The sequence below is a fragment of the Saccostrea cucullata genome, unplaced genomic scaffold, assembly GCF_032062105.1.
Source record: "Saccostrea cucullata isolate Sc308-1 unplaced genomic scaffold, CSIRO_AGI_Scuc_v1 ctg2045, whole genome shotgun sequence".
NCBI classification, from domain to species: domain Eukaryota; kingdom Metazoa; phylum Mollusca; class Bivalvia; order Ostreida; family Ostreidae; genus Saccostrea; species Saccostrea cuccullata.
Genome location: NW_026926296.1, coordinates 45,001 through 68,231, shown reverse-complemented (window position 1 = coordinate 68,231; position 23,231 = coordinate 45,001). Strand labels below are relative to the sequence as shown.

Genomic DNA, 23,231 nt, shown 5'->3' with positions numbered 1-23,231 from the left:
ATACATCAAGTTCGAAGCCAATTACCGGAAGATCCACGAAATCCTCTGTTGATACTTTCTCAGGAATGTGTTCTGATCACGACCTGGAAATACTGAATTTGTACTGTCGAACTTGTGATAAATTAGTATGTACTGACTGTGTCCTCAAAAAGCACAAATCGCATGACTGGTGCAAAGTCAGGGACATAGCAGACGAGAAACGCGCCTCGCTCTCAAAGAACACAAAACTGGCTCACGAGAAAACCCTTCCTAAGATGAACCACACCCTACAGGATGTTGAACATATCGCTAAAGAAAATCAAAGGAAGAAGACCGAGACACTGCGAAATATCGAAAAGCAAAGCACTGCTATCTTGACGAACGTAAGGAAGATGGAGACGAAGCTTAAGGAGGCGCTAGAACAGAGTTTCCAGTCGTATATAGAGGCGGAGAGGGAGCTTCGTGAAGACTTTAGGGATTTGTCTGGTTTGACAAAAGAGTGCGAGAAAATCTTACAGAGAGGAACTGATTCCGAGGTGATCACAGCGAACTGTAAGCTGGAGAAGTACATCAAACAGGTACACGAATTGGACATTGAAACATTCAAAAGCGAGTCTTCCTTCCAAACAGGGAAAATCGACTCCAACACATTAGAGAACATGTTTGGACAAATTAATCTCGTCCGACGAAAAGGGCAGACCAATACCGAGTATATTCCAAATATTGTTATTGGCGAAAAGAAGGCATTTTCATACACCAAAATACAAGACGATATAAGCTCCATTTGTTCTTTGGGGAATAGAATATGGCTTCATCCTCGAGGTTCAACGGACAATTTTGCTCTGGATCATAATGGAAATCTTCTAAGTGTGAAAGATTTCGGTGTAGTTGTGTCCTATGGTTTTGCAAAATCACAAGATGGATGTCTCTTGTGCGTGGATTTCGTCGGCAAGGTGATTCTGAAGCTCTCTGGAGACGGAAGACTGTCAAAGGTCATCAATACTGACCCTCTGAAGCCTCTGTCAATTTGCATGACCCGTGAAGGCCAATATCTTGCTTGTCTAGAGGACAGCACAACGAACGGCCATACTAAGACCGGTCACTGTAGGGTATTCAGACTTTCTATAAGCGGTCGTATTATCCAAAGCATTGGAGCCAGACTTTTCAACATGCCAAGAAAAGTAGCTGAGAACACAAACGCCGATATCTGTGTCATTGACAGAGTGCCCGACCAGAACAGCCGACTGTATGTTCTGTCGTCCAGTGGAGTTCTCAAATTTGAGTTCTCCACTCAGTCTCCTTGGGACGTCTGCTGTGACCAATACTCCAATATCATCGTCATCAGTCGCCATTGTTCTGACGTCACGATTCTCGATAAGAATGGGCTTCATTTAGAAACGTTTTCAGCATCGGATAAATTTAAAAGTGCATTGTCTGTCAGTATGGACAGCGATTCGATATGGGTCTCAGGAACCAATGGGTGTGTTGCCAAAATAGAAATCACATACAGCTGATTCTGTTTTGAACGTAAATAGACATTTATCCAGGCGACCTTTAAACAGGATATAAAACTGTCATCATAACATGCTTCTTTTAAAATTGTGTGCCAAGTTATATCGAATTTGGACCAAAATTGTAGGAGGACTAGTGTTTTGAAGGGAAAAAAAACTCTGTTTTTAGTGAAAATGGCAACAACTTTCAACAAAATCTAAAAATCGATGTGCTTTATTACATGTATGTATCTTCTTGTTTGCCAAGTTGTATTGAATCAGACCAAAACTTTTGGATGAGTAACGTTTTGAAAGAATTTCGCAACAATTTATATACAGTTTTAGTAACCTTGCCAACACCATTAATAAAACAACAACAACACAACAACAAAAATCTCGTAATTATATAACTTAGTGCAATCTACTTGTGTGCCAAGTTATATTGAAATCAGACCAAAACTGTAGGAAGAGTAACAATTTGAAAAATTGTTTACAAACAGACGGACAGCTAGACAGACAGATTGGCAGATTACGGACACCTTACTAGTGCATATGCTCTTCTGATCTCTGACCAGTAGAGCTACAAATCTACAAATATTCGGTTATACATACTGGAATCTGTGAACATGTCATGAAAAGAAACCTGTCTTGTTATTGAGGATGGGATCAGGTGCCTAGGAGATGTAAGCATCCCCTGTCGACCAGTCACATTCGCCGTAACTCCTATGTATAGATCAGGTAGACGGAACATTCCGTAATCAAAAATTTAATTTGACTCGATGATAATTTATACTAGTGAACAAAATCATTATAACAAAAATGATGTTAAAATCCTTGTAACATCAACTTACCTGCCAGTAGTCTGCAGTCTGCGTTAGTTTAAAGATTGACCGAAAAGAGAATGCTCAATAAAATGCTTTTGAGAAGTGTTTATTTTTACTTTTGAAAATTGAAAGAGCGGCTGAAAGTGCACACTTTTTGTCGCAATATAGTCAAATAAGGGTAATGTAGTGGTTAGGGATGAAATGTGGTATTTTGAATTTCTGAAAGAAGTTGATCCCCCCCCTCCTCATAAAGTAGGATTTTCCTTTTATTCTTTCAAAATAACATAGCTGTACTATTAATTGAACAAGAAAAGTTGATAGCAGACATCCAACATCCCCCCTTAAAAGGAAAATAAGAGGACTAAGTGTGGAGGTAAATTATCCCCGAATCGTTTATCTTGAATATTTCCCTATTTAGTTTGTTGTGCCGAGACAAATAGTTTGTCTTTTTATTACAGTACATACCATGCATACATGTTGATAATCCACGCAAAAACACCGGATTTAAGAAGAGACGACAAACATTTACAAGGCAACCCAACTACACGCAAGAGCACAGTATAATTTAAATTCTATAAAGTATATATAAATTTCTTTGTAGATATATTCACTGCATGTTCAATGCTTATGACTTTATGCTAAAATAGGCACTTTTATAACTTATGTGTATAGACATATTCAGGATTTTATTTTGATAAACCCTGTACCTTTCTTTTAATCGGGATCGGGATTTCACTTTCCTGCAGCCAATCAAATGTGAAGAAAATTTGACAGCTCGACAACAAAGGACTGGCGGGAGGCTGTGCACAATTTCGTTAAAATTTAGTTGAACACGCACAATATACAAGCAAAAATGCCCTCTGCTGGTCGAATGGTAAGAAATGTTTACTACAATATCAAAAAGAACCCCAGAAACCCGGTAAATATCATTATTCTAAGCGGTACATGTGACACCAGAATTTCCTCTGTTCTTTGTCTTTAACATGCAAGAAGTTGAAAAGGATATAAATACAGTGTGTAAAGTAGATGTGTATGATTGTAATTCAGACAAAATCCCACTTAGTCGCTCAACTTTTTTAAACGTTGATCAGTGTGACTTTTTTAAACACTTGTGAGGCGAAAATCGTTATTTGTGCAAGCATAAAAATTATAATTTTCCCTATTTGAATGACAAATGTAAAAGATTTCTGTATTTCATTTGTTGATATTATTACTTTTGGCATTAAGAGGAAAGGCAAATGTCTCATGAATGTGTGTAAGTAAATGAAACATAAGAAATTACTTAAATATATGTGTGTATATTTGATACTAGAAACATTAATTGTCTGGAATAATACCTCATTAGACCTGTGAATTAAATTATTAAATTATGAAATGTCCTACAATGACCAGTTTAATATGTAATTTTTTTTATATACGTTAAACTTAAATAAATAGGATTCATATAATAAAAATACATGTGTTGGAAAACATTATATAGTGATGTACATGTATAAGCGTAATACACAATAAAAAGAATTTCCCATGGTTTGTGGTTGCATATATGACTTTTAGATAGCTGGTTGTGTGTTTTTCCCCTTCATCAAGGTGAGGAGGTAAAAAACAACTTGGCTAAAAATCTTATCCAACTACATATCATGGGAGATCCTATATTTATGACATATTTAATTAAAATAGATCACAAAGAGATATTATATATAACAAACAAAAGAAAGAATGAAAAAAACAACAAAGGGTGGGGGGGGGCAGGAAAGTTAGTCTTAAATACCAGATTTCTCATGGTTCATTGTTGTACATGATTTTTAACCAGCAAGTTGTATATTTGTAAGGTGATAGGAAAGAAAACAACCAACTCCTTTGATTAAAAAAAAAAAGCATTCAGCAAAAAGTTCCATTAAAATTATTTTGCTTTTTAGATAAAAGTTATATAATTGGTCCCAAAGTTTTTTTTTTTAACCCATCTCAAGAAGTCAATAAAGCCTATGCTATACCTGCATTGGAGTCGGCATTAGAGTTTTGGAGGGTCCAGTCCCAGCTAAATATAAGCCTTACCAAGATCGAACTTGCATGGATGATGCATCTTGGGATGGACACTATCAGACTTGCTTCAGATGCTGGATCTGGCCTACATTTTCCAGATGAATAGGTTAAAGTTTTATGAGCAAGTCTATTCCCAAGTACTGTGTAACTAAAAATCTTACCTGGACCAAACTTGCTGGAATGATACATTTAGGGATGTACACTATCACACTTGCTTCAGAATTATAGTGCATATGATTCTTTTTGTTCATACATAACAAATTTTTGTCACAGTTTTCTCAGCTACTACTTATTGCAGATGCTTGAAATTTTAGTACATTATATGTTTGGGCATGCCATATGATGGGATTCATTTTTGTTCACTCTGATGTCAACTTCCTGTTCATCCCTGCGTCTGTTCATACCATACATAACAATAATTTTTGTCGTAGTTTTCTCAGCAACTACTCATTACAGATGCATGAAATTTTAGCACATACTTTGTTGAGGCATATCATGGTTGGATTTTTTTAATATGAATCTGATGTCAACTTCCTATTTATCTGTGCATCTGTCCGTAACTGAACCTGTGTATATTAACACGATAGTGTATATTTTCATCAGAATGGGGGTATTACTTAAGTGAGCACTGGCTCACAGACTTCTTGATAGCTCATTTATACAAGAGTAAGTTGATTATTGTAACAGTAACATTATCCAAAGAGCTGCACCATGCCTCCTGGAGAGATGAGAATCGTCAGATCAAACTGAACACTGCACATCTCAGTTGATCTGATGTCAGATCTGCCCTGTCAACTCTGGCAACGTGATAACTTGTGACTTCACAAACCATTTTGGCACCTTCATTGCTAGCGCTCTTGAGCACTAGCAACTACGTTAGTCCAAATTCCTAGAATATGCGTGCTCGGCTTCATGGTCGTGCATTCTGGGAAATCTGTGAAAACTACTATAGATAGACCATACGATAACAATTTCTTTGTATCATGTACATAACTATGTTTATTTATTGTGTAGCTTACACTTTAATGATAACTGCATATTTGTAATATTTCAAATTTTCTGGTTTTTTTCTGACCGAAAAGCCCGAGTCATTATCTGATTGTTCTAAACAAAGACAAGGGAGGTTTTTTTTTTTTTACGTCTAAGCACAACCAAAGATAGATTCTTATTTCTGATTGGTCAATTCAGCCAATCTTACAAATTCCAAAAACAAGAATTTACACTAAAAATAACGAATAAATCCATTATTTATAAAAAAAAATTCTGATGTGTATGGCTTTTAACCTAACATTTCTTGACAGAGATGACCCAAAGGACCAAGCTACTTCACAGCTCTCTGGATTTCTTTATACAACATACACTTTGAGTTATTTTCTATATTCCCTTTAACTCCCCTGTATTTTCTTTGCTACATTGCCAAGAAATTCTATAATTCTTAAACCAGCCCATACAATGCCTCAATCGGCATTATCTCCATATTATATAGAGTCTCCCCCCTCTCCAATAAAGGTCATAAATGTTCTGTTGCGCCAAAACTCCAATAGGTCAACACAAACCCCCACCCCCTCGTTTCTTTACCTATGTGTCTATAAAATAAACTTAAAAAAACAATTACAACTTTATCACTCTCTAGCCTCGATGAAAATTAAAGAATTCAGCAAAATAAATCACTTGATCACGGATCCTCCTTTCTGTGTTTAAAAATTGCTACGGCGCTAGCTCACCCTTTCTTTTTTAAAAGATAAACTTGTAAGTAGTGTTAATTAATGTTACTTAGTGTGATTTGAATAGAAATGCTCGTAAACAGAACTATTACTCATTTAAATTTTAAAATTGTTGATGTATGTACATGTATGTAGCTGCAATAAAATGAAAAAAAAATGTTATGACCTTCAGTTACTGTAATCATTCATTAATGAACATATTGATAATTAAACATAATCCTCCTCTTCAACTGATAAGCCCAATTACAATCAAAAATTGGGACCAGTCTTTAAAGGCTGCATTTTTTTCTTGAATTACTCCTAATCATTTAATAGCTGCATGTACATGTACAAGAAGCAGGACAAAAGCACAGGTACTTGTGGACAGGAACCCCCCTCCTCGGGGCTTGTTGACATTTTTTTTTCACTAATTATATTCATTACACTTATTCATCAAGTGTACCATAGGAAAAAACCATGAAAGCCCCAAATAATCGCTCCACACAAAAAAAAATACCCCACTATACATTATACCGTATAGTGGGTTTTCTTGTTGGGTGTAAAATTTGGCGTTTTGCTTGCTCAAAGGTATGCCAATAATTTTAGCTTAATTTATTTTAGCGGATACAGAGTTTCAGCTCCTTGCAGATGAACACTAAGAAAGGTACTGACTATTTTAGTGATTAAAATTTTAGCGTCCTACCATCAAAACAACAAAATAAGCTAAAATTAGCACCCCGCTAAAATAACCCACTATACGGTAAGAGAGAAAGGTATGCCACTCCGCTTTGTTTATGTTGTACCCCCACTGGTCTTTCTGGGTTTAAAAACATGCATTTATTTTAACCTAAAATGTAAATTCACGCTTTCTCTATACATATGTTTCTGTCTTAGTCCATGCTATTGGAATGTCTCTGCATCTCTTAAGAATCCCACAATTTCTCCTTAAAAAGCATTCTGGTCAAAGCGTTGAAATATCCTTAGGTAAAAGCAATGGAAGTGCATAGAGAATATTTTACATATTATGATAACATTATGATAACACCCGAGAGAGATTATTACGTCAGAGGCAAAAACTCTCTCAGACGTTATTCTAATAAGTGAATCATTCTTGGTGTACTTCTGTTGCTTTTCTGGCCTGTCCACAATTCAATACTATACCCTAAAGAAGGGTGGGAAAAATTATTCTTCTCAAGAACCACTTGGCAGAAAAAATTAAAACTTATAAGAAGCTTTCCAAGGTGGTGTTGAGTCTAAATATTCAAATGATGTGGGGCAATAATAGGGAATCAGATTTTTATTAAACATTGAAATATATAGGAAATCTTTAAAATCTCAAGAACCACTGGGTCTGAAAAGCTAAAACTTAAGTGGAACATATTGATTAAAATTGTTCAAATCATAGAACTGAGGGTAGGATGGGACCACAATAAGAAAATAAAAGTTTTACATAAATATGTAGAGGAAAAATCATGGGCAGCAACACTCGCTTGAGTAACTTTGACCTTGCTGTTCTTAACCAGAATTCCCCATTGGAATATTTATTGTGGCCCCACCCTAGCCCCGGGTCATGGTTTGAACATTTAGAATCTACACTTTCCCCAGGAAGTTTTCATATTCTTCAGGTTTTCTAACCTATTGGTTCTTGATATCAAGATTTTGAAAGATTTTTCCTAATATGTATATTGATCAATGTAATTTTATCCTATTCTGGGCTCACCCTACCCCTTGGGCCAATGATTTGATCAATCTAGAATCCAAACAACTCCAGAAAGTTTTCAGATAAAATTTCACCTTTTCTGGCTCTGTGGTTCCTAAAAAAAAAAATCAGTATAATTCCGAAATATCCCGTCCTGTTTCATGGCAAAATGTTTTCAGTATGCTGATACATGTGTTGATATCCTTTGTTGTATTTAAGAAAATTTTCTCCTCAATTAAATTATCTAATTCCTCTGAATTCAAATGAACAAATCGCAAAAGTTGTCCGGACATTTTAATTTTCGCGGAACTGTTTACGTTTACTTAGCAACTGCCTCGAACCCGACGTAATTAATATGCCAAATGATTGCATATGAGGGAATAAAACTGTGTTCGGGGAGGGCAATATAACTGTTTCCGGTGAAATATAACTGTATCCAGCGTGATTGAGGAGTTTTTCAGGGCATTTGGATAAAAATATTATATGTGTGATATAATGGGGAAACCTCCTCAAAAATGTTAAAATGTTATATATAAGAATATGCAAACATGTATATTTAGTATAAAGCCATTAAAGGTCATTTTTGTGGTTGTCATTAAATCGTTAATTTCTTTAGACAAAAAAATATTATGCACAGGAGACAGTGTCTGAAATTGAATTATCTCCCTTAGCCCATCATAATATTTTCTGTTTTACCATGTTTACCAAATGGTAAAAAAATAAATAGAGAGAGAAGAGCAGAAACAGAAACGTGCAATACATTTGGATTATTTTTCAAAGAAAGGAAAATGATCATTTTCTGTATTTTATCAGATATAGTTGGAGTTTTTGTTCTAGCTGTTTCATTTCTGTAATTTGCCAAAAGATGCATAAAATATAAAATGCTTTCAGATCCTCCACATGTATTCAGATATCATTGATTAGTGTCAGAAGAATTAAAAAAAAAAAAAAAGGAATAAGGTCACAAATTTTTAGAGGAAAATTTGAAACCATGGAATTAGCTAGTCAACATTAAAATGTGGTTATTGAGTTATCTTTCTTGCGCCTGTGAAACCAACTCTGGTGCCTGTGGCAACACAGCAGGCTGCCAACAGCAGCTGTATGCAAATGAGGGTGGATTTTTATTTCAATGGCCTCAAGCTAATTTATTTTCTTTGTTGTGTTCATAATAGACTGTCATTTGGGGGTTGAATTGCACATGTGCTTTTCAGAAAGAAGTTAGCGAAAATCAATGATACTTAGATTTTTGAACTTTTTAGTACACTGAATAAAAAGCCTCTAAATTGTGTAAAAGTAATTGTGCTTTCCTTGAAAAGAAGTTCATCATACGGGGTACATTATCACCTATTTCTTCATATTGTAAGCTGTCTAATATAGATATACTACATAATTAATCATGTTTTATGCATGTCTACTGTCTGTGATATTCAGAAATAATGAAAAAATATAATTATAAGGATTTCATTGTCTAGCAGATTTTTCAGGTTGCAAATTTTTGGGATGGAGGATTATCAAGAGAATGTTTGTTTGGAGAAATAAAACATTTATTTTGTGGCAAATTTAAGATGCTGTCTGCCTGTTACCTTATGTAATCCCCCTGAGTGTGAGTACTAGGTGCTAATTTTAATAAAAGTTTTTATCCCATTGTCATTTGTCTTCTCACATACATTATGAAAGCCAAATATTATAGGGGAGCCCTCTGGGATTGAACTCTCAAGCTGAGAGTACCACATGGCTGAGAGGAATTGTGAACCAGAAAATCTGACATTTCCTCTCTCCGAGTTTAACCCCAGCAGGCCATTTCTCCATACTTCTCTTGTACATGACAGTTGCCACGGTAACAGAGCTGCTGACAGTAAAAACGAATTCAGTGTCAAATGCGAGAGGAGAGAGATTTGATTGGTTGGTTATTAGTGTAACAATACATGGCTGGGGGGAGAGAGGAAAAGGAGATGGGGGCTAAATAGAGAATTGACCATTATCAGGGTAGCCTTGCTCATTATTTGGGATGGGACAATAGGGGAGTCATTGATGTTAAGGACATAATTTTTATCACCTGTGTATTACAGAGCCAGCTTTTGACTAAATAGTATTTAATTAAATTGGCAGATTTAACTGATGATGTGAGGCCATTAAATAGGGGAAATGAAAAGCATTACCAGATGATGTTCAAGAAATGAAGAGACATTAAACTTCATGTATTTGATTCAAGTTAATTTAAAAGAAGAGAGAGAGAGGAGAGAGACTTTTTTCTCAGAGAGAGAGAGAGAGAGCATTTTTAATTTAAAAAAGCAACAAATCTTTAAAAAGTGATAACTTTAAGACTAGGAATTTATCATACCGGTACATGCATTTGACACTTCAAAGTTTTAATTATGCATTCAGAAGTATTGTTTATTGCATATGTATAAAAGCCTGTTTATTGGAAAATAAGAAAAAAGGCTGTTAATTGTGCTTATAATCCATTATTATTGCTTAAGTTATTTGAGAGTGAGAGTTATTGATCAGCTCATCAATTATGCCACCTGATTTCAGCGAGCCCCTGTGATTTGGTTACTGAATGACTGCCTCCCATCTGTCTGTGTAATTTTCTGTCAACTCTCTGGGGGCTACGAAGCTTATACATTAACAAAATTAGTGAAAAAAATCAACCATTTATTTGAAACAAATTGAAGGATAGTTTATTTTGATCTCTGTTAAATATTCTGCTCATGACAAATTTTTACACAATGTGCTGTGATTGCCGAGTGTAATTTTAACATACCTGTAGTTTCATCTGCATATTGCAATATATGGTATAAAAAACTTAATGTATAAAAGGGCGGAAAACATTTTGGTATATGTGTATGTATCGACCGATATATATTGCATAATAAATGTAGATAATCTGTAAAGTTATAAAAATAACTTTTTGACAGAACTCAACAAAATTATTAACCCAATTAGCAGAACTTTTGTCAATGATTTGAAAAATTTTTCCAATAGATTTTTGGAATATTGGTGAGGGGTAAAAATGAAATTTGTATGTACATGTAGATTCTCATCTGTGTTTGTAGGAGCATGTTTATCAACATCTTACTGTCCATAAGATCAAGACAAGTAACTTCTGCAGATTTATGACACTATCAGATATGATGTAATACTATATAGCAGTGTAGATAGGGGTAATCTCCCCTTTGTACTTTATCAGCAGCTGACTAATTGTAAACCAAATTCTTCCATGTAGATCAAGAATTGTTACATTTTTGTGGTTTCTTGATAAATATTTAGGTCAATACCAAGTTTCAGATATACACAAAATGATTAGTCACCAAGGAGTTATTGTATATTGAATATTCCATTTAATTACTAAACACCAAAGTGACTCTGATGCTTCATTTAAAGATCAAAGGGCAGCCTCAGTTTCAAATTGCATGAATGTTTGTTTTGGTTCCTGGGGCGTCAGGACCCCCTACTGTTCAGAAATGTGTATCAAGTAAATGCTGTTGTAAGATGTTGAATTAGTGCTTTATCAGAATTAAGATGTGTGGTCAGAAAGTAGAGAATATGTGAAATTGACTTTGTAGCTGCAATTGACCAATGCCTGGGGAATTGAGGGGGGTATCGACAAATGACCCAAAGCAGTTCTTTGATTTTCTAATTAATTTTGGCTTAGCTTGATTGTGGTGGTTGAAGGGCAAAGATTTCTGATTAGTAGTATAATGGAAGATTTTCCAAGTGCATGATATGGCATTTTGTGAACTGTATCTGAAAAACCAGTCTAATTATGTGGGAAGGTTTAAAAACTGGGAAATTCTAAATATGAGCCTTTTGTCACTTATGTGTATTAAAAAAATATATTTTTTACTTGAATGAATAAGGTGTTTTGCTTTATTGTACAATGTCTTTTAATTTCAGTATTGACAATGTCGCCCAGTTAATCTTGCGTTGGCTAGAAGTTGGGTGCTATCTAAATGGGACTATCCCAATACGGAAATATTACCTAGTATATGTACACAAACACTTCTCTTTGCTTATCCCTCTTGTGGACTTCTCTTTAGAAAGATAACAATGACAGTTTTTGTGTCAAAGTCAAGCAAAGGGAATTCGGCCCTCTGGGCTGTTATTTTTCATAGTCAGTTATTTCAGCTTGAAGGGGCTATAATGTAGGTCTCTTTTGATGTAGGTAATATGGTTATATTTACAGGGTAATCATGCTGATTTGATCAGAGCTTTGTGGTCGTGAATTGGTTTGGACACTATAGGTATAAAATTGTACTTTGTCCAGGAGTGTGTCTGTGTGTATTTGATAAAAGATTAATGTTGGTTTCAAGGCTTGTGTCCAAGAAAGACCTTTAATATTGTTAGAAAATAAATTTTAAAAATGGATGTGATCTCAGAAAATGCTATAGACACCGCTTGTTCACCCCTTGTATTGTATAGTCACAACAGATCAATTCAAATATTTAAAAAGAAAATTGAACACAAAAATTCTAGAAGTGGCCAAGAAAAATTCTTAGTACTTTTTGTCTGGTTGTTGATGCTTGATTTAACTGGAATATTTTAACCCATTTTGATGAAGTGGTTGCTATAAGGAAATGATCGTTATCTTTGGGTTACATCATGAGTTTTCAAATTAAGAGTGAATATATGCCAACAAGCTATGTTTTTCTAAGTATTTGAGAATTTTGGACAACAATTTCATAGAATTCAGCTCTTGAAGATTCAATACACAGGAAGTGGTAGGGTATTTAAATTAATTAAAGTGTGTGTCAGTTACAAGCAGGAAACACGGGAAGCTGGTGGAAGACCAGGAAAATCCCGGCACCTTTACAAAATATACCAAACTCTTGTCAACAGGAAAGATTCAAACACTCTGACGTATAAACTTTTTTTTTATTTACTTGTACATATACCCAGGATATTTACAGAATTTGATAGGTCTCTCAGGTTACCTAAATATTTTAGCCAACTCACAACCGTAAATAATGGTCACATCCTGTGGTAAGCATGAATGAAATGCTTTAGGGTCCCATGCACAAACAAGAGATATGATCTTAGTGTTAGGCAGGATTAAAGAAAATTAATCTATTAAGAGGATTATTGTTTAACCACTTTTAAAACTAAGTCATGTCACAGTTCTGAAAGGCGCTAACCAAGTGTATCATCAGACTCGTATACTGAGAAATAATTGTTTGTGTGTGTGCTGTTTTCTTTACTGATCTGTCTACCATGCATGAATATATATCCCAGGGTATATATACTTGGTTGCTTCAAGAATCTTTGCAGTCTTGTCTTTCTGATACAATATCTATCCATTTATGAATTGAAAACTGAAGAATGTTAAAATTGTGGGATTAGATACTTATGAAAATGGCTTTGGTGTACATACTAGGACAGACGGCCTTAATAATTCTGTTGTTAGAGGAGTTCTGCAACATTTACAATGAAAATTGTAATAGATCATCAATAAATGCCCAAACAAACTTAAAACAGTCTTAGGGGAAGAAATGTGTACTTAGTGGTCAAAAATTCTTCTGGTGGGTTTACAGTTAGACTTAGGTACAGATATCTACCCATTTAGTGTTAGAGTGTTGTCATCCCGAATTCTTGATTTATCAGAGTGAGTACTTGGGGATGAGACATACTTTTGTGAGAGTCTATAATTCAGCCAATTTGGAACTTCTTCTATTGAAATTGAACTGTAGGTAAAGTGAGATTTATTTTGAAGGTAAATAGTCCTAAGCAGTTAGATCATGACACAGGATGTGTGTCTTCAGATAATCTTTACAACAAGCAAACAACAAAGTCCAAACATTTTTCATTGACCCCAATCCCAAACTCTTGATTCATTCCCCTGATTTCATTTTCTCCCCCAGATAATGGTCGAGCGTAATGTTTTGTACCAGCTTGTACTATTGTTTTTGAGATTTTTTTGTCAAAAAAAACCCCAACATAACAGATTTAATTGTCTAAAAGCCTTCAAGTTATAATTTGATACCTCAATAAATAAAGGATTTCATTTCTTAGTAGACTGAAAGAGAATGTGTATTTTAAATCGAGACAGAGGGAAAAAATGGAAAAAGAACGACTTTTCATTGAATACACCTGATTAGCTTCCCCTTCTCGTGTCGGTGAAAAACGGATCTTTGCGTATCCATTCTTCTTTCAAAGAAAAGATTAAATCTTTAAAAATCAAAAGTTTCATTTATGTTAGCTGAAGAAGAGAATTTGCCTAATCAGCATATCTATCAAGTTTGGACAAAATCGGTAGCATAACAATAGTTTATGGTGTAACGGAGAGTAACAGAGCCTTGGGCTGCAATACCTCATCGTAATCGGAGATAGTTGACTAATACCTACCTATTAATTTCCCAGAGTGTTTGCAATCAAAATGCATTGTAACTTTAAAGCATTCTTAAAAGATAATGTATTTCGACCTATGCACAAGATAAGGGTTTACCTGTGTAAAAAGGTGACAGTTAGCGAGATCATTTAGTTAACCTGCAGAATTTTTCATTCTTCAAATATGTCAAGTATTTCAACGATAAAATGTCTTCAATTTATTTATTTTTTCACATTGAAATAGCACTTTGAATCATTTAAATCTCGTAGAAGAATTCTTTTATGTGCGAGAGGTTTATTGAAAATGAAGCTCTGAGTCATTGGATGGAAACTAGGGTACAAGTTGGACAAATTGCAAAGGAGTCATTTCCCGTTCTCTGTCTCTAAATAGGACAGTTATATAAAAAAAATATATCTGTATCACAATTCAAGAGTCCTAAGTAGAGTTCTGTACTTCCGTCTTAATTTGGGGGAATTGCATTGGGTGAAAGATGACAGGAAGTGATATAATCTTGTATGTGGATATGAATATTATGTTGAAAGCAGCATGTTGTGGTGTACCGGTAGAATACACAAACAGGAAGCTAGAAGGGGGGAGAAGGGTGGTACTGATGGCTTTCAGATGTCTTTGTGGCCCCCACTTATCAACCTCTTGAAAAACTAGGAAGATCTAGGACATCAGTTCTATGTTGGGACACATGTGCTCAGTAGGCACACTAGGGGGAACGTGTAAGCAAAACTCAAGGAAAATAATTTCTGAGAACATGGAGAGTTGAAAGCACTTGAGATTTTGTAATTAAAACACTTGCATTAACCGGATTCACCTGCCATCTGCTTCAGTTTCAGCCATGGGCATTCAACTTAGTTGTTTACTGTTACATCTATCATAAAATTTTTTTTATTGATTTCTCAAATTTTTATATTTTAAGTCAAATTCTGACAAATACTGGAATAAATTCTAATCATGTTTGAAAAAAAAATAAACAGCCAGATTGAATAAAAATAGAAATTATGGATTTTTTTTTCCCTTTAGTACAGGCTCTGGTGCTTGAACTGATGGGGTCAATTGATTAGAATTCAAATTAGAAGGATTTCAGAGTTGACATGAAAAATTTTCTAAGCTGATCGTGTGCAGAAGTAGAGGAAGTGCCATTTCCATTGACAGATGGTGAGCAGAATATTCCCAACTGTCTGTCCATAAATTAGCAGGCAGCAGATAAAATGTCCTCCTTGTTTACTTTTACTAAGTCTTAATTCCTTGAAACATGGCTCTTGATTATATTTTTCCAGCTGTCTTGTATGAAAATAACATTAGTTTTCAACAAGCTAATTATTTTGATGTGGATGCATATAGATATACTGTTAGAATGCATTAATTTTTGCTCCTGTGGCTTTGGTGCCATATATATATTCCGCATTTTTGTTTTTAATTTTGACTCAGGAATAAGAAAATGAACAGCTATATGGAAATTTTAAAATTGATTGAAGAGAATTAGAATTGGCCAATCACATTGTAGCTGATTTGAATAGCAGGTGCTGAGATTGCCACAAAATATCATCTGTTTCATAGCATTTATAAATGTAATATGAAAGCTCTGAGTGGCTTTTTCATTTGATGAATCAAAATATTATTGTTATCAAAAATTCAGTATCTACCCTCCCTTTCAGAGGGATAGTGTAAAATTTGCATCATAGATAAGCTTCTTTAAGAACGGTGTACTAATAACCATCTGAGTTACGTAAGAGTACTTTTACCATTATGTACGATATCTCAAGAGGCCAGTCTTGCTCTTGAAAGTTGCATGCATTTCCACTCATTTCATGTTAACTTGCACAACCTCTTTAGAAAGAAGGTCACAGAATAGGTTGTTACCTTGGTGCACTTAAAGTATGCACCAGAAAAGAAATCCTCAAGATAGAAATGGAATAAAAAAGAACTCTGTGATCGAGTGCATAATTTTTGATTGGGAAGATCGTTTTTAGCTTATAAATAATTCTCTACAGGTTCTGTCTGTGTTATAGGTGTGAAATGAGTGGAAACATTTGTTGTTTAGGCTAAGGTAGAAGATATTGTGTTTTTCTCAAAGCAAATTGTTAGGAAAACATTTTGAAAGCAATATCGAATAGCATTTGCTAAACTGCAGACCTGCTGATTTTTGCATTTCTTACTGATCATGGTTTTCCAAGTTGAAGAAAAGTTCAATGGATTTTATTGAAACTTGGTTAAATAGTGACAGAAATTTAGGTAATGAAAATTTTAGTATAGTCGCAGTGGTGATAAGATGTGGTGGCCTGTTTTATTACAAGCCTGTCTCCCAACTGTCTGATAGTGATTTGGTGGGGGCTAGTTTTTAGCACAGTTTGTTTACCTTTGACATCTGTTTATGTTTCTATACTAATGTGGGGGTTCATAAAGGGATAGAACTTGTTTCAGGTCTGGTAACAAAAAGAAGTTGTTGCACTTTGGATTGAGCATGCACTGTGTGCACCACCCTACACTGTAAGGAAACTTGATGACTTTGATGCAGTGTACTTTGAAATTTGATCTCTTTTCAAAGAGGCACGTAAGATCATAAATGTTAAGTACTGTACACTGCAGACATTCACCTGAGATGCTTTGAGTTGGTCTCACTTTTAAATAGTTAAAAAGGGATCAAAAGCTTTAACTTAATTTTATGAAATATCTAATATCAGTTTTTCAAGATTGGGTCATCATTGACTGGAAACAAAAATAAGAAAATGGATAACTGATAAATTTAAAAGTAGATAATGAAGAGAGCAAAGTCAGAGGGTTTAGTCTTTTTATCATTTAAGAACTATAAACGTGGGTGCTGATGTCACCTGTGCTATTACCTAGCCATTATCTACCGGATGGCGGTAACATATTTTGTCACACCTGTGGATCGTGAATTGGGTATTAGAAAGTCATGGCAGGGTTTTCCTTCCATTTATCAATTATCAACAAAACACAGCTTTAATATTGTTGACCTTCAGTAACAATGATAAACCATTTTTGACTTAAGTATGTCTTGGTCTTAGTTTAGAATATCCTCTAGAGGAGAATAAAGATAGAATATTCAGCTGAGAGAGCTAACTTGTTTTAGCTTATATATAAATGCTTGGGAGAAAGAACCTACAGTAATATATAAAGATAAACATTGTAGGGACAGGGGAGAGGAAAAAATGATTAGTTTAAACTCCTTATATTTTTTTCAGATTTATTTTACTTTTAAAGTGCCTCGCATGAATTTTAAAAGTCAGTGAGACGTACTAAATTGAATTGAGTTATCTCTGTATTTGATGCGAGACAAAATCTATATTGAAAATTAAAATAAAATCTATTTTTCAAGTTATATTATTGATAAAAATTTCTATATTTGTGATGTATTGAAATTCAATCCATCTTTTCAGTTTGATGAAAGGGCAATTGTTACACTGTTGCTGGCAGGGTGTAGTGTGCGTGTATTGGGAACTAAATAAACTCGTGACAGATGGTCACTAAAAATTTGGGCATTACCTGTTAAGATTTTTATTTTTGAATTTTGATAGTTGAATTTATTGTGTATAGGGTACAAGCTGTTAGATTTTTGGGGGGACAGGTAGAAAGGTAGAAAAAGGACTTGTAATTGGAATTGGGTAACAGGTGGGGATTATGAGAGGATATGAGAGAAGTTTTCTTTTATTTGATGATAAGATATGACACCAGTCTGTTACATGGATATTCCAGCAGGCAACACATGGACATCAAATATTTATTTTCAAAATAAGATTTATCGATGATAAATTTTTGTTATTTTTTAAAAACAAATTTCCAGTGGCTTTCCATCTTTCAAAAGCTGTTACACTTTGGTGACATTATTAATGTATATTTTGATGGATGAGTATCTTCAAGTATGCATTTAATATTTGACATCTAAATAAATTTTGAATAAAGGGAAAATCTATGTAGAAATGGTTTGTTTATTTCTTTTACTGTAGAACTATAGAATGTCCGAGTACATATGGTATATGTCTAGTAACGTTATCAAACGGTGTAAGGAGTTGTCTCTCTTGCGGTATCAATTATTTGTTAATAACATTGCTATTAACGATGAATTATTGATTGAAGAGTCATCTAAATGTGTATTATTATAAAAAGTCTGTCACATTTACTGGAGATGCGCTCATTCATGCATAACTAATAGCAAACTCGAACCATAAAAACAGGAAGCTTGCTTTTTATCGAGAAATTAGTTGAAAGAATTAATATCAAGCCTTTCAGGGAGGCCGCGTGCAATTTATTCTTGTTAAAAAATGAAATGAGACATGGTATCGTGTCGTCAGCAAATTACTGAAGAAAATCATTTTCCCAGTTATCTAAGACTGATGTTTTCAAGAAACATCTGGGGATTTGAATGAGGAAAAATAGGTTGTAATTTGTAAACCCTATTCATTTCATTTTCCTCTCAATCTATGTTGATAACATCAAAACAGATGCTTAGATTTTGACGATGAAGTTCACCCTGTAATGATCAAATAAAGTGTAATAAAAAAAAGGAGACCTCAGGTTCTTTAGATGTGCATTTTTCTCAACGTTTCAGGACATTCTTGCATTTATATATTCTCCGAACATCAGACTACAGAGATATTCATTTTCAGTTCTTTAAACTGTTTGCAGATGTATAATTGCATTAATCTTGTTTTTTGAGCTAATTGGCTAAATATGAAATTAAGCAAACGGTAAAATCTGGCAGTTATACTGTAGACAATGACCGTGTATGATTACTGAATAGTTGTATATTGTCAAACATATGCATAATTGTATTGATTTTTGAATACAATGGACTTCAAAAGAAATGATAGTTACTGTATAGTATTCATTTTATATGGAACTAAAGTTTATGGGTGCAGAATTTTCATTTTTTTTTTAAAAATATAGAATTGCATTTTATAATTGCCTAAAAAAAAGCATTATTAAAATTTGAATTCCAGCAATAGTTTATACATGTACAACTTCTTAACACAAATTGAAACAATTTACATACAAAATATTGGAGAGGAAATGTTTTTATTAGGCTATGAGGTGTTCTACAGGGGATGCTTACTCCTCATAGGCACCTGATCCCACATCTGGAATTCCCAGGGATCTTGTTGTATGCCTTCTCTATATATGTATTTGTATTGTTTATACATTTTTTGAGACTTATTACTGTTATCTTCTCCTTATGAATTTTTGAAATTCTGAAACTGAGGCAGTTTATTCTCTGTTTATATACATATATATTGATATATGTTAAAAAGTTTTTACCAAATATTAATTACCTTTCATTTTGATTGTTTTCATTTCAGATGTGGAATTTATTGTGTTTTTCTTGGGATGTGATAATTTATGACAGATCCTTGAAGATTCTATGAAGGACTGGTTGAGAGGATTGATACACTAATTTTATGGTTTGTTTACTAGAATTTTATTTGTATGATTCAGAATTTTTTTTATCCTGATCAGCACTTTCTTTAATTTGCTAAAATTCTTAGTAATAAATAAATAAATGGTACAATGATGACACAATGTCTAGGAATATTAAAATGGATTTCAAAAAATCTTATTCATACGATGTATATCCCCCATATCTTGACCCTCTCCTAATCAAGGGTTTGTTTCCCTCCCCGATTGTCATAACTGTAGAGAGGTACTGTTTTCTCATCCCAAATATAGGGAAATAAATGTAAAACCAGTAATTGTGTCAGTTATTCTGCGTATGAAGTGACTCTTCTCTGGCCAGGGCAGAAACACTGATTCATGCAGAAAAAAATGGGTTGAATCATTGAGTTGCTCTGGGTTGTGGTTGGCTGGTTCCTTACAAATTATTCGTCTATTTATATACATCTACCACATTGATCCCCTAGATACATCAATGAAATAATGGGCCCACTAAATTCCAGTGGTACTGCAAACATTCTTTGAAAGTGGGTAATACTTTGAAGTGACATAAGTCAATAAAGTTTGTCACCAAAGATTAGGCTTGGAGACTAATGCGTATCTCTAATTATTACTTAGTTATAATCATTAATTAATCATAGCTTTGTGATACAGTAGTTAAAATAGGTGAAGAGCACTTGCTTCTATTTCATTTGTTTAGTGCAGTACGTGTCAATCCCTTTGATATTTTTACGAGAGAATTTAAAATAATTTTTAAAATGGAATTTAAAAGGATTGCAGAATTATTTTAAATATGTATGCTTTATTGCATCAGTGAGTTAATTGTGTTTTGGAATTGATCAGGCTGCACGTAACTTATTTATCACAAAAAGAATAATAATCCTTGATGAATCCATAAATTTGTCTGGAACGGCCTGTATTTGGTACAATACTTGACATTTGTTGTCATTTTTAAGCATGGTAATTAAGATACCCTAAAATAGGCCATGGTGTAGCGAAATAATTAATTGAAAGGCGTTTCTTTCCCAATGGTAAAAATTGAGGAAATCTGGTTTACCTTATGTTAACATCATTTATGGTCTTATTTATGCGTAATTCTAAAGAATTTATCCAAAATCAATCCCAATATGGCTTTTAAAGCCTAATTCTGCCAAGGGCTTATAAAAGGATGTGTAGTTGCAGCTTCCAGTATTCATAAATAGGCATCAGATAGATTTTGTTATGCTCAAAGATCCAAATGAAACTTTGGAAGCTATAAAGGGAGGGGCATAATTCATAAGGGTTCTATCTTATTTTTAAACCCCCAGATTGCACCCAATACACCACAATACACAAATCTAAATCATTTATTACTGGTCAAACAAATCTGTGAGAGCTGAAACATCTGCCATAGCTTTGACAAAAGAGCTAGTTCTCCAGGGGGAGGTTCAACTGTGGTTGGAGGGAGAGTGTGAACAGCTGATTTCTCCAGGGTCATGACCTTGTTGTCAGGACTACAGGGATAAGGAATTCATTTTTAGTTTTAATGCTCGTTTGCCTTTAAGTGTGTGTTTAAACAATCATATATTGTGTTAATATTTCTACAGTTTGAATTACATTACTGAAATAAATATATTCACTAAAAAAGTTTTATGGGAAGGATATGTGGGACCTCCCATCTTAATTGCAAACATCCACTTTGCCGAGGCAGCAATTCTATAATTTTCTCCACAGAATGATTACTATATCTGTATGACTGATTATATTTATAAACCTGTTAGGGTTTAGTTACTAGCTCTGTACACACACCCTAAGGTGCTGATTATATTTACCGTGATTGAGAAAAACAAGGAAATGAATTCAAAGACGCAGGTTGTCTTTGAAGGGAATTTCCTGACATCCATTATCTTGTAAATAAAGTTTTATTATGTATCTCTTACACTTGTTTAGGTTGGAATAATAATTTGATGATTTAAAGTGTTGATTTTTCAACCTTTGGAGGAAGTTTATCCATAGGTGTGGAAATCCATTACATTATGCAAGACTTCCTGTTCCTATGGAAATGAGAAAAGTAAATTGTTATGCAAGTCTTATTTGAAAAGGCGTACATAAGGCTTTGACAGTTGTTGTCAGCATTCAGTGTGTTTCAGTAACACCTTTTATGGTCAGCCACAGGGGGCATAGTAGAAAGTGAAAGTGTAGCAGATTAAGTGTAAATTTTTTTAACTACTGCTGTACTGGTACCTACATAGCCCCCCTCTGTTTTTCCCTTCCCCAATGTCCAAATTTTCATGAACCCAAGATAAAGAATCTAATTTTTACTTGGTACATGTTCCCTATTTGTAAATAAAGCCACAAAAAGATAGTTCTGTAAAATAAAAACTGAAGGGTCACCACATACCAAAGGGAGATCATTTAAACAATTGGGTTTTGTCACTGTCATTCTTTTTTCTTCTTTTTCTCTTGACTCCCTTGTCAACAAAGGTCCATGTTTTATACATCATGATATTTGTTTTGAGAAACCCATAGAAAAATCAGTATGGAGATTTTATGATTTATTTTATGAAATCATAAAAATTATAATTATCAAATGCTGTAGGTAGCTTTTATTACAAGAAAGTCTGGGTGATGTGTGCTTCTTGTGTTACATATCAATTATAATCAATTTTTACCACCCTGTTCTTAAATTTTATCTTACTAATCCTTTGGTTGTTTTGAGACCAATGCAAACACATTCCAGATAATTGATAAAAACAAACATGTATTTTCTCTATACCCAGTGGCGGATTTAAGGGGGGGCGCACCCGGCACGCGCCCCCCCTAAAATTGTCAAAGTTAGCGTAAATCAAATATGTCTACTTGGTAGACCTCATTTTCACCCTTCAAAATCTCTAGAATCCAGGAGCTTCCGGGGGCTTCGCCCCCTGGACCCCCACCAGGGCTTTGGTAGACCTCATTTTAACCCTTCAAAATCTCTAGAATCCAGGAGCTTCCGGGGGCCTCAAGGCGGCCCCCAGACCCCTTGCCTAATTTTGGCGCCCCCCCTAACTCCAAATCCTGGATCCGCGCCTGATACCAGTTGTTCAAGTCTATATGTACCCATTTATAAAATGTGTTCAAAACCCCCACAAATCTGTGTGAATTTCATGTGTTGTCATCAACAAACATGATGACAGTCATTAGTAACATCGGGTAAAATCTGACAGATTGATTTTTGGAAGGTATTTTGTCGCGGAGGCACGTGAGTAATACGTGAGGTGGCTCAGAGCTGGTAGTTAGTCCATGTGTTATTCACTGGAGCTCATCAATAATGAATGTGGGAAATAGTGCTGTGACTGTCTCGCATGTAAAAAATAGGCCAATCAGCTCTATCTAACAGATGCTATACGGCCATAGATTCAAATTTTCTACAAATGGCTTATCAATATTTAAGTAGAAACTTAAGTCATGCTTCCTGGATGGCCAAACATTATTTTATTATCAAGAGTTGTCCACCTTTGTGCAGTTTTCAATATTTATTTCTCTATGTGCGATATTCATCTTATTCATCTTAAAATTTATTTTGGCAGGTCATTGGCTCAGGCTTTCAGCATTCCTTTCTTAATTGTTTTTGTGGAGCAGGTGACACATTGACACCCCATGCAAACAGTAAGAGAACCCCCTGACTGTATCCGTACACATTAAATACCCTATGTTAATCCCCCCATGTATACATGACATTATTCCCACTTGTATGTTACAAAAATGTAGACGAGATTTGAACATATTATCCCT

At 34.4% G+C, this 23,231-nt stretch overlaps 1 protein-coding gene and 1 long non-coding RNA gene across 2 annotated transcripts in view; both read left to right on the top strand.

Moving 5' to 3' along the window:
* LOC134271308 (tripartite motif-containing protein 2-like) lies at nucleotides 1-1,525 on the top strand. Its single transcript, XM_062753536.1, has one exon. It carries the CDS (start codon nucleotides 66-68, stop codon nucleotides 1,491-1,493), a length of 1,428 nt encoding a protein of 475 aa, XP_062609520.1. The 5' UTR covers nucleotides 1-65; the 3' UTR covers nucleotides 1,494-1,525.
* Nucleotides 1,526-3,045: 1,520 nt separating this feature from the next.
* The window catches only part of LOC134271307 (uncharacterized), a 57,447-nt gene continuing 37,261 nt past the window's right edge, over nucleotides 3,046-23,231 (top strand). The window contains exons 1-2 of the long non-coding RNA XR_009992997.1: nucleotides 3,046-3,167; nucleotides 19,388-19,489. This is a non-coding gene — a long non-coding RNA (uncharacterized LOC134271307). The remainder of the gene's footprint in view (nucleotides 3,168-19,387; nucleotides 19,490-23,231) is intronic.